The following is a 12843-nucleotide window of genomic DNA, read 5'->3' as shown; positions in this document are numbered from 1 at the left end:
TAGGGATGGAACCATGACCCACATGTATTATAGTTACTATTCAAACACTTTTTAGGGATGTAACCATGAACCACAGGCATCCTAGTTGCTATTCAAATACTTTCTATGGATGGAACCATGAACCACAGGCATTATGGTTACTATTCACATACTTTCTAGGGAGGGAACTCTGAACCACAGGCATCATCATTACTATCCAAAGACTTTCTAGGGATGGAACCATGAACCACAGGCATTATGGTTACTATTCAAATACTTTCAAAGGTTGTAAACATGAACCACAGGCATCATTGTTACTATTCAAACACTTTCTAGGAATGGAATCATGAACCGCAGGCATTATGGTTATTATTCACATACTTTCTAGGGATGTAACCATGAACCATAAATACAACATAAATACAAGCTAAAATCTAAACTTATATAAACACATTACTGTCACCCCATTAGCTAATATCGTTAATCGCCATCTTAAATGCTGACCTAAATACAAACTACTATCTAAACTTATGTAAACACATTACTTTCTCGCCATTAGCTAGCGCCGCTATTTACAATCTTAAATAGTAACATAAATACAAGCTACAATCTAAACCTATGTGAACACTGAAATATTTCCTTGTGTTTCCTGAACCTAGAGCCTGAGCTCTCGTACAAGAGAGAGATAAATATAAATATTTATACTGTACGTCTGTTGCATTTAAAAATAAAATGCGGTTAAAATATTTCAATGCATGTTTAAGTGTGTTTTGGTCAACATTACCGCGACGATAACGATAACTGTGATGATTTTTTAAATTGTTGATAAGGTTCCAGCCCTAGCGCCATGTTCCACCCACTGTGGATCTGCATCAGTACGTGTGGGACATCAGTGAAGTGAAACAAGACCAGTGGATTCCATCCCAGCATACTTCATGTTGTGCCAAATATTTGAAACCTATTCACTCTTCACACACAAGCAGAAGTCTCAAACTTGCTGTGGAAGTGCACTCCTGTAAAAGTTATTTCCCAGTCTGACCCTGCAGAAGGAGCCTGTAAGCCCGGGAGGTGTGTGGCCCCTAGACTACTTATTCACTCTGCTGGGGGACCGACGACACGCCTTTTCCTTCTCTGTGCTCGGCTTTAAGGAAGAAAACAAGTTTAGTGTGACAAGGTCACCCCGAGGACAACAACAAACTCATTAAATCTGTGTCTCTGAGGACCAAATGTTTAGAGTTTGGGGGAATATGCGAAAAATCCTCAGCTAATTACTGCCTGTTAACGTGTTTTGGGGAACAATGTTGCTAAGTGAGGAGTGCAACTCAGGAATGTGCATCGACAGAAGATGTTATTTACGTAAATATATTTCCCTTAAAAAAATCTTTATGTCGGACAATAACAAATCTCTTTCCCTTTACTGTGCGTTCTAAAGAGTAAAAAACTGCTAGCACAAGGCAGTTAACAATGCAGGTAATGGAGATTCCACCAATAAAGTGCTCTAAGAAAACAACAACATTCTACAGAGCTCCTGCATATAAACAAACTACAGCGACATTGTTATTAGGGGTGTCAAAAAAACGTAACATTTGTTTAATGAATCACGATTCTTATTTGTAATGACTTTTAATCGATATAAAAGTCCATTATTAAAAATATATATATACATCTATATCTTTATAGATGTATATATACATATGTTTATATTTTTTGTACATATACATATATATGTATGTATATATACATATATATATATACACATATATATATGTATATATATATATATACATACATATATACACATATATATATACATATATACACATATATATATGTATATATATATATATATATTTCATGTATATATATGTACATATAAATATATTTATTACATGTATATATATACATATATATATGTACATATATATATATTTATTAAATGTTTGTATAGAATTTTATTCAACAAAAACAGTTTTATTTTAAGTAATATAGAAATTGTGTCAGAGCTGTTTATATTTTTTAATGGAGGAATGTAGTTAATCATAGAACTGACACCCAATGTTAATAAAAAAGTGTTGATTTTGGATTTTGAATCGAGAATAGTTTTAAATCAAGAATCGATTCTGAATCAAATCGTTATCCCCAAGAATTGATCCGAATCGTGCGCTGCCGAAAGATTGACTACCCTAATTGTTATTGTAGGAGCTAACACAGAGGAACTACTTTCTACTACTGTCGAGAGCTGAGAGGTGTGCTCGCAGCCACTGGACTTACTGCTGCTGGATCGCCTTCCAGTTTGGAAAAGTTTGAAACGTAAAAACTCCACACACACCAGCAGCTAAATATCCGGATACTGGCTCCTAACTCCATGACAGAAAGATTGTCGTTTCGTCTTTAGCACTTTTTTAAACCGAGGACTGCTGAATTGACCATCTAAACAGGGAGTGCTGAAAGATCCAAACATCCCCTCTGTCTGACTGTTTTATGTTCTTATTTTGCTTAGCACTTCTGCTCCATGATATTTTACTATAGCCCTGGATCATCACTCGTCCCAAAGTAGTCCTTGTTGTCTCTCACTAAGTCTGCCATGATTAGTCCCGCAAATTCCTGGCGATAAGCCGCTAGTTTTTTCCTACACTTTAAACAGTGCGGCTTGAAAAACAGTGTGACCAATTAATGGATTTTTCTTCACTGACAGCCCTGATGGAAAACGTTTAAAAATAAAAACAAGCAAAGACACTGAATAGGTGTGGTATTGTTTGCGTAATTGCCCCATTTTTTTGGACGAATTGGCTCGACGCAGGTGCTGCAATGCCCTACTGTTTAGAGCTCTCAACCGGAAGTGGAAGTTCCGTTCCGTCTTCTAGCCATCCTAGCGTTTTTGCTCGTATGGGTTCTTCATTCATCACTCCAAGCAACGTTTGTACTGTTTTACGATATAACTATAACAATTCTTACTTACCAAAACGTCCCATGTGTGATGTCTGTAAGATTGTTTTCCTGTATATTTGTGCGTGCTATTGTAATGTAATCAAGCTAACGTCATTTGCATGAGCTAATATGCTAACACGTTTACAAGTGTCTATGTTACCACCAGAAAAACTGAATTTTATTTTTTCAAATTGTTATTGTTCTTTGCATTTCTGTAAATTCCTGACTTTCAAGTAGACTAAGCTTTCTACCGGGAAGTGCAAGTGCCATTTTGTCTTCTAGCCGTCCATGGCGTTTCTGCTCTTGAGGATTCTTTGTCCATCACTCTGAGTAACGTTGGTAAGTTTTACAATATAACTAAAACAGTTTTTACTTACTAAACCATCCCATGTGTGATGACTGTAGGAGTGTTTTTGGTGCACATTTGTACTTGATATCATAATGTAATCAAGCTACCATTGTTAGCATTGGCTAATATACCAACATTTTCACTTCTTATTAACTTAGAAGTTAGTCCACGTTTTTAGAAGGCTATGGAACAGGAGTATCTCCTTTACTTGCATTGTTAGCAATTTTTTTTTTTTTACTGTCGAGCACGCACAGGAAAGGGAAAGACGCATATTTCTGTCTCACATAAGGATTGTTGATGATAAATAAACAAAAATGCAGTTTTCTTTTAAAAAAGTAGTGCACGCCACAGCAGGTTTGGTTTGAGACTTCGCCTGCGAGCATGCAGATAAAAGAGAAGGTACGTCAACACAAACACAAACGTGAGAATGGACGGACAGACGGGTTGATGCATGAGCTGAAAAACAGATCCGAGCAAGGATGGACAGAATGCTGTGGAGCAGAACGTGTGAAGTGACTGACAACACGTTTCAGGATGGTTGAACAGTTGAAGACGGTATGACAGGAAGTGACGGTCCAATTCAAAGACAACATCCCGGCCAAAAGACTGTCTGTAAATCTAACTACTAGGGCTGGACCTTTATGGATATAATAATAATAATAATAATCACGATTATTTTAAATTATATTGTAATCACAAATAATATCATGATTATTCGCTCATTTGAAAACATGAGTATTTATTGTACCAACAAAATATTTAGTAAACTGGACAAGGCAATTCCTGAAGGAATTGCGTGTGAATACTGCAATGCTGAAGCTGAACTGAAATCCTGGAATTTTTTTTTTTTAAATTGTTGAAGTAAGGCACACAATTCCTGAACCGGTTGAATATTTTAAAGTTGGAGCTGTTTGAATCAGATATAAAAATGTGCGAGTGTGGGAACTTTGAAGAATGTCCCATTCATTTCGATGGGAATTTCAGAAAAAAAAAAAGGGAATTTCGGGAAAAAACAGGAATTTTTTTGAAGATGGTAAAAAACTTGAATGGTCTAAATTTGTTCCAATGGTTGGTGTTGGAATTTTTAAAATCGGTTGAGAAATGTTGAAGTAGTAACATGTTCAATTGAGAAATGGTATAACGGAATTGCCGGGATTTCGGGAAAAACTGGAATTGTTCCATTTAAAAAAACAACTTAGATTAAGAAGAATGTTTGGACAGTGGTTTGGTTGAACTGTGTTGAAAAATGTGGAAGAAGTTGTCGCCAGAATAAAGGGTGGAAACAGGGCTTAGGAAAACAAGGAATTCTGGAAAATCCTGGAATTTTTTTGAACTTGGAAAAAAAGTTGTTTAAATTTCCAGGATGGTGAAATCTGTTGAAGGTGGAATGGTTTGAATCGGTTGAAAAATGTGGAAATGGGGGAAGTTTGAAAAATGGCCAATTCATTTTGAATAGGAAACTTTCTCGGAAAACCGGGAATTATGGAAAACCCGGGATTTTTTAATAGAATTGTTGGAACAGTTTGAATCAGATAAAAAATGTGGGAGTTGTGGAACTTTGAAGAATGTCCTATTCGTTTCAAAGGGAATTTCAGAAAAAATTGGGAATTTCAGGAAAAGTGGGAATTTTTTTGAAAATGGTAAAAAACTTAAATGGTCTGTACTAGTTGAAATGGTTGGTAATTTTTCAAATCGGACGAGAAATGTTAAAGTAGTAACATGTTGAATTGAGAAATGGTATAATGGAATTCCTGGATTGTATTTGTCCTGATTAAGAGGAATGTCTTGACTGTGAAACGGTTAAAAAATCTTGAAGGAGTAGTTGCCAGAAAAAAAGGGTTGAAATAGGGCTTTGGAAAACCACAAATTGTGGAAAATCCTGGAGTTTTTTTGAAACTTGGAAAAAAGGTAGTTCAAATTTCCAGGCTGGTGATAATGTGTTGAAGGTAGAATGGTTTGAATCGGTTTAAAATTTGGAAATGGTGGAAGTTTAAAAAATGGCCAAAGGGAAAAATGTCCCGGAAAACCCGGAATTATGGGAAATCCAGGAATTCTTTTTAGAATTTTTGAAGTAGAGCACACAATTCCTGAACAGGCTGAATATTTTGAAGTTGGAACACTTTGAATCAAATGAAAAATGTGGGAATTGTGGAATTTTAAAGAATGTCTCATTAATTTAAATGGGAATTTACCAAATATTTGGCCATTAGCTAGCGCCGCTATTTGCTATCTTAAATGCTAACCTAAATACAAGCTAAAATCTAAACCTATACAAACATATTACTGTCTAGCCATTAACTAGTGCCGCTGTTTGCTATCTTAAATGCCAACATAAATACAAACTTCAATAAACACATTAATGCCTCGCCATCAGCTGGCACCACTAACCGGTAGCTTAAATCCGGTATTTGCTATCTTAAATGCTAACCTAAATTCAAGCTACAATCTAAACCTATAAAAACACATTACTGTCTCACCATTAGCTAACGTCACTATTTGCTATCTTAAATGCAAACCTAAATACAAGCTAAAATCTAAACCTATATAAACACATTTCTGTCTCGCCATTAGATGGTGCCCCTATTTGCTATCTTAAATGCTAACCTAAATTCAAGCTACAATCTAAACCTGTAAAACACATTACTGTCTCACCATTAGCTAACGTCACTATTTGCTATCTTAAATGCAAACCTAAATACAAGCTAAAATCTAAACCTATATAAACACATTTCTGTCTCGCTATTAGCTGGTGCCCCTATTTGCTATCTTAAACGCTAACCTAAAGACAAGCTACAATCTCTAAATGTATAAAAAAACATTACTGTCATGTCATTAGCTAGCGCCGCTATTTGCTATCTTAAATGCTAACCTAAAGACAAGCTACAATCTAAACCTATAAAAACACATTACTGTCTCACCATTAGCTAGTGTCACTATTTGGTATCTTAAATGCAAACCTAAATACAAACTAGAATCCAAACCTATATAAACACATTACTGTCTCACCATTAGCTAGCGCCGCTATTTGCTGTCTTTAATGCTAACCTAATACAAGCTACAATCTAAACCTATATAAACACATTTCTGTCTCGCCATTAGCTGGTGCCCCTATTTGCTATCTTAAATCCTAACCTAAATACAAGCTACAATCTCTAAATGTATAAAAAAACTTTACTGTCATGTCATTAGCTAGCGCCGCTATTTGCTATCTTAAATGCTAACCTAAAGACAAGCTACAATCTAAACCTATAAAAACACATTACTGTCTCACCATTAGCTAGCGTCGCTATTTGGTATCTTAAATGCAAACCTAAATACAAACTAGAATCCAAACCTATATAAACACATTACTGTCTCACCATTAGCTAGCACCGCTATTTGCCGTCTTTAATGCTAACCTAATACAAGCTACAATCTAAACCTATGTAAACACTGAAATATTTCCTTGTGTTTCCTGAACCTACAGCTTGAGCTATTTTACTACAGACGGATAAATATTAAATATCTATATTGTTTATAAAAAATAAAACTCTGTTAGTAGTAGGAGAAGTACCAATTATATTGTCCAATGTTTTAGAAAATCATGAATATTTTAAACAGCGGGATTTTTTTCGGGTTAAAAAAACTACCAAGTTTTATTGGTGGGACGGTTGAGATTAGTTGAAAATCTTAGGAATGTAAATGCAATGATGTATGTAACATTCATCGTTTTTTTTTTTTTATTATTATATTTTCATAATCGTGAGAAGCAATAATCAAAATTGGATTGATTGTCCAGCCCTACAGACAACTACTGGATTGATAAATCAACCATGGAGATGTTGCAGCACATCAGACATGCTGTAAAGCAGACGGTCACTCTTTAGGACATCTTGATCCAGCAGCTGATGTTGATTACAAGTGTGCATCATTTCAAGCAGCTCCATATGTGTGGTGGACATCCATCACGTCCTCTTCTGGTAAGACATGTGGACTACTGGGTTCACGCCTTTCTTTCACTTGAACACATTTTAGTGTTATCCTAAGGGAAATATTCACTTCTCTGTGGCCACATAGCAAGAATGTGCACAGAAGTTTCAGGCAGGTTTAAAGCAGGGGTGTCCAAACTGCGGCCAGTTGATGTCTTATAGGTAGGAATCCAACTTCTACATACTCTTAATATCTAATTATATATTTAAAATAGAATTTTTGTACACATATATATGTATAGGCTCTCTCTCTCATTTATATATATATATATATATATATATATATATATATATATATATATATATATATATATATATATATATATGTATATATATATATACATGTACATATATATATACACATGTACATATATACATATAGATACATACATGTACATATATACATACATATACACACACATATATATACATACACATACACATGTATATACTGTATATGTATATATCCACACACATATATATATATCCACACACATATATATATATCCACACACACACACACACACACACACACACACACACACACACACATATATATATATATACACACAAACATATATACATACACACATACATATATATATATACACACACATTCACATAAATATATATATACAAACATATACATGTATATATATATATACACATACATACAAATATACATATATATATACACACACACACATATATATATATACATACATATATAGATATATACATGTACATATATACATACATATACAGCGATATATATATATATATATATATATATACACAGCTATATATATATGTATATATATATATATATATATATATATATACAGTATATATATATATATATGGTCAAGGTTTCTGTGGTTTATTCGTTATACAGTGCTCAATACCGGGGTAGAGCAATAGGTCAGGAAAAATTACAAAGACTATATCAAGGGAAACCATCAGAACACCATTTACACATGATGGATGATATAACCTTTGTATTTTTTCCTGACCTAACGTATATATATATTTCTAATATTGTATACTTATTTTATTTTACAATCATGCAGTCATCGTTCGCCCCTCGACCAAAATCATTTTATCTCAATGCGGCCCCCAAGTCAAAAAGTTCGGACACCCCTGGTTTAAAGCAATTTGTAAGAAATGTGCCAAGACAATATCCCCCCACACATGAATCTGCCATGTTTGGATCAACTTCTTTTTAGTGACACCTAGGTTCTGATGTACCAAGACTGAAATAACAAGTACTAAATATTACATGTGACACAAACCAGCAGGTCCCAAAAGAAACCTCCTTCAGCAGCAATAATAATAATAACAAATATCACACACGTCGTATTAGGTCACACCGTCTGTGCCCTGGGGAACCACTCTCAACTCTCGCTGACCTCGGCAAACAACAGCCAGTCCAAACCCGTCTACAAAAACCAAAGAAAACCGGCTCAGCTGGCAGTGTGGTCACAGTTCCCTGACTTACCTGCGACTGTGGCATTGAAAAATGGAGGAGAGAGAGGACAGAAAGGCAGCAACAAAGTCAACATCGTCAAGAAGAGACAGCGAAGGAGAGTTGTTAGAAGCAGGAGGCAGGAAAAGGAGACATTTCTACTCTTCTGTAGTGTGACGTGTGCTCAGCGGGGGGCGGGACTTACAGCTTTGGGTTTGAATGGCGGCTGCACCTCCTTGTTCTCCACCTTCTCCCAGTCCATGTAGCGGAAGAAGCTGTGGTCCCGGATGTCTCGCTCGCCCTCGGGACCGCAGCCCAGTCGCTTGGCAGGATGCTTGGTCATCAACTGCCCACAGCAAGAGGAGGATTATTTGCATGGGACTTGTCTCCTTTAAGCTTCTTTTTTGTTTCATTTATACAAAGAACAATAAAAACAAAACAATCCACATAACATGAAAGTCAATTATGAATGAAAAGGAGCAGAAAGAAGTTACAACCTTGTACAAACTCCAAAACCAGTAAAGTTTTCACGTTGTTCAAATGGTAAAAAAAAAGAGAATACAATGATTTGCAAATCCTTTTTAACCTATATTCAAATGAATAGACTGCAAATACAAGATATGTAATGTTCAGACTGGAAAATGTTGTTATTTTTTGAAAATATTAGCTCATTTGGAATTTGATGCCTGCAAAATGTTTAAAAAAAGCAGGTACATGTGGCAAAAAAGAATGAGAAAGTTGAGGAATACTCATCAAACACTTATTTGGAACAATACACAGGTGAACAGGCAAATTGGGAAGAGGTGGGTGCCATGATTGGGTATAAAAACAGCTTCCATTAAATACTCAGTCATTCACAAACAAGGATGGGGCGATGGTCACCACTTTGTGAACAAATGTGTGAGCAAATTGTTCAAGAACAACATTTCTCAACCAGCTTTTGGAAGGAATTTAGGGATTTCACCATCTACGGTCTGTAATATCATCAAAAGGTTCAGAGATTCTGGAAAGATATTATTTAAAAAAAAAATTCTTTGTTAAGACAAAGGGAGGTTTTTTGGGTTGGTGCACTAATTGTAAGTGTATCTTGTGTATTTTATGTTGATTTAATAAAATAAAAAAATAAAAATAAAAATTAATTGGATTCTGGGTATTTGATCTTTTGTGTTTATGTTGTGTTACTGTGTAGATGTTCTCCCAAAATGTGTTTGTCATTCTTGTTTGGTGTGGGTTCACAGTGTGGCACATATTTGTAACAGTATTAAAGTTGTTTAAACGGCCACCCACAGTGTGACCTGCATGGCTGTTGACCAAGTATGTCTTGCAGTCTCTTCCGTGGAACTGAAGAAGCCTCATACAGTATGTTACTGGATCGGCACACTGTTTCGGTGGTGGAAAAGCGAATTAGACGGCAGGTGTAGAGTACCATCACGTCACGCCCTAAAAATTGCTGACCGGGTGAAAACCGGACGAATGATTACCCTGAGAGATTCTTGGGAGGGGCACTGATATTCGAGCGTTTCCCGGAAAGATCGCGAGATTTGGCAAGTATGTTGCTTGGGCCGGAAAGCCGTTCAAAGAAGGGGAATTCATTAAGAAGTGCATGTTAGATGATTTTAAGAAATTTTTTCTCGCGGCCCAGCCTCAGCCAGTTTCCTCATCCAGTGGCCCCCAGGTAAATTGAGTTTGAGACCCCTCAACTACATCAACTATAAGATAATCTACATCAACTATATGATCATCCATATGAACAATATGATCATCTACATCAACTATATGATTATCTACATCAACAATATGGTCATCGACATCAACAATATGATCATCTACATAAACAATATAAATCACCTGAGTGGCTGGACAGGACAGTTTGATTAAAAATTGTTGCAAATATTTGCGTTGTTTATACAAAACAGCCTTCTTTCATCTCCGTAATATCGCAAAAATCTGTCTCATTTTGGCCATCAGCTTTGATGACATCATTGTTCATGCGTTCGTCACGTCTCGTCACCATTACTGTAACGCAGGAGGGTCCAAACTTTCTGACCTGGGGGCCGCATTGGGCTACAAAAATTTGGTCAAAAGCTGACTGCATGACTGTAAAGTAATTATATGTATACGCACGCACACACACACACACGCAAGCACGCACACACACACACCAAAGGTACAAGGTAGACAACAGAATAATATTAATTGTATTAAATGTAAAGTATATATCTATACACATATATACATACACCTATATATACATATATATATATATATATATACATTAGAAAGTTACACTTCCTTTTATTGTCATTCAAATTTGAACTTTACAGTACAGATAAGAACGAAATTGCATTGCATTAGCTCGTTGTAGTGCAGGATAAAAGAGCAATTGTCAGGCTTGTCCCAGACAGTTTTGTTTTTGTTTAGTTTCCTCTGTGTATGTACTTGTTTCCTGTCAGCGCTTTTATTTTGGTCATTTCCTGCTTTTCTTCCTGAGCGCTGTTTCCCCTCAGCTGCGGCTGATTGGCACCTGGCCACACCTGGGGTCAATCAGCCCAATCCTATTCAAACCTGCTTTGACCTCCAGTCAGGGCTGGATTATTGTCATTATTACTTGTTGTCTTATGCCATGGACTGCTTTCTGTCTCCAGTTCTCCCTGGTTCCTCGTCACTTGTGAGCTGTTTCTTGGTTCGATTATTGTTCCTGCTACCTGTCTCCTGTTTTTCTGGTTTGTGTTTTGCCTTCCCTTTTTATATTTTTGGAAATTAAATTATGTTTTCTTGCTTAATGCCTGCCACCATCTCTGCACCTTGGGGTTTGTCACAAACTCAAACTGACAGAATAATCCAGCCAAATTCGAACCCCGCAGAGATGTCTATGGCGGAGAGGCTTAACTTAGCTTTAAAATTGATGGCCAAATCGAGGAAAGACTTTGCCTCATTTTGTAATCCCTCCCACCCATCCCTGTCCTATGTTGGCTTCTCGGGGGACGACTGGGATCCGTCCCTTGAGAGGGGGGCTAGGAGTAGCTGCGCAGCTGGGGAGGCACAGCTACTTTTCGTCCCAGTGGGTCTGCAACAGACGGCGCCATCATCTCCAGTGGGCCGGCAGCTGCCACCATCATCTCCGGTGGGCCGGCAGTCGCCACCATCACCTCCGGTGGGTCTGCAATCTACGCCGCCATCACCTCTGGTGGGTCTGTCACCTACGCCGCCATTATCATCTGTGGGCCAGCAGATGCCACCACGCACTCCGGTAGGCCAGCAGACGCCACCAGACACTCCGGTGGGCCAGCAGCAGGGGGCACCACCATCCTCTCTAGTGGTCCAGCAGCGGGGGGCGCCACCATCCTCTCCGGTGGACCAGCAGCGGGGGGCGCCACCATCCTCTCTGGTGGATCAGCAGGGGTCGCCACCACCATCCTCTCCGGTGGACCAGCAGGGTCGCCACCACCATCCTCTCCGGTGGAGCAGCAGGGGTCGCCACCACAATCCTCTCCGGTGGACCAGCAGCGGGGGGCGCCACCATCCTCTCCGGTGGATCAGCAGGGGTCTCCACCACCATCCTCTCCGGTGGACCAGCAGGGGTCGCCGCCACCATCCTCTGCGGTGGACCAGCAGGGGTCACCGCCACCATCCTCTCCGGTGGACCAGCAGGGGTCGCCGCCACCATCCTGTTCGGTGGGCCAGCAGAGGGCGCCACCATCCTGTTCGGTGGGCCAGCAGAGGGCGACACAATACTCTTGTCGGCCACAGATGTGGTCTTTCCAAGGGCGACCGCCTCGCCAATTGCAGCGGCGTTCAACTCGCCGTCGACGCCTGGCCTGGCGGCCCACCGCCTTGTCCTCCCTCCAACCTCCCTTGACTTTGGACTGTTTCTTTTTTTGGGGGAAAGGGGTGTCTAGAACGTCTGGTATCCGTTATGGAGAGGCGCGTTACTGTCAGGCTTGTCCCTGACAGTTTTGTTTTGTTTTAGTGTTTCCTCTGTGTATGTCTTTGTTTCCTGTCAGGGCTTTGATTTTGGTCATTTCCTGCTTTTCTCCCTGAGCGCTGTTTCCCCTCAGATGCGGCTGATTGGCACCTGGCCACACTTAGTGTCAATCAGCCCACTCCTACTTGAACCTGCGTTGTCCTCCAGTCAGGGCTGGATTATTGTCATT

At 38.4% G+C, this 12843-nt stretch overlaps 1 protein-coding gene across 3 annotated transcripts in view; it reads right to left on the bottom strand.

The window, feature by feature from the left end:
* The window catches only part of prkcbb (protein kinase C, beta b), a 282346-nt gene that overhangs the window by 41146 nt on the left and 228357 nt on the right, over nucleotides 1-12843 (bottom strand). For 2 of the 3 annotated variants that reach the window (XM_061905882.1, XM_061905881.1), the window contains exon 16: nucleotides 8895-9035. In XM_061905882.1, coding sequence (XP_061761866.1) covers nucleotides 8895-9035 — 141 coding nt within the window. Of the gene's footprint in view, nucleotides 1-8092; nucleotides 8664-8894; nucleotides 9036-12843 lie in introns of those variants that run through there. The other variant, XM_061905884.1, reaches the window with a different exon arrangement.

Source organism: Nerophis ophidion, linkage group LG07, assembly GCF_033978795.1.
Source record: "Nerophis ophidion isolate RoL-2023_Sa linkage group LG07, RoL_Noph_v1.0, whole genome shotgun sequence".
NCBI lineage: Eukaryota > Metazoa > Chordata > Actinopteri > Syngnathiformes > Syngnathidae > Nerophis > Nerophis ophidion.
The sequence above is the reverse complement of the archived record's forward strand: the minus strand, read 5'-3'. Positions and strand labels throughout refer to the sequence as shown.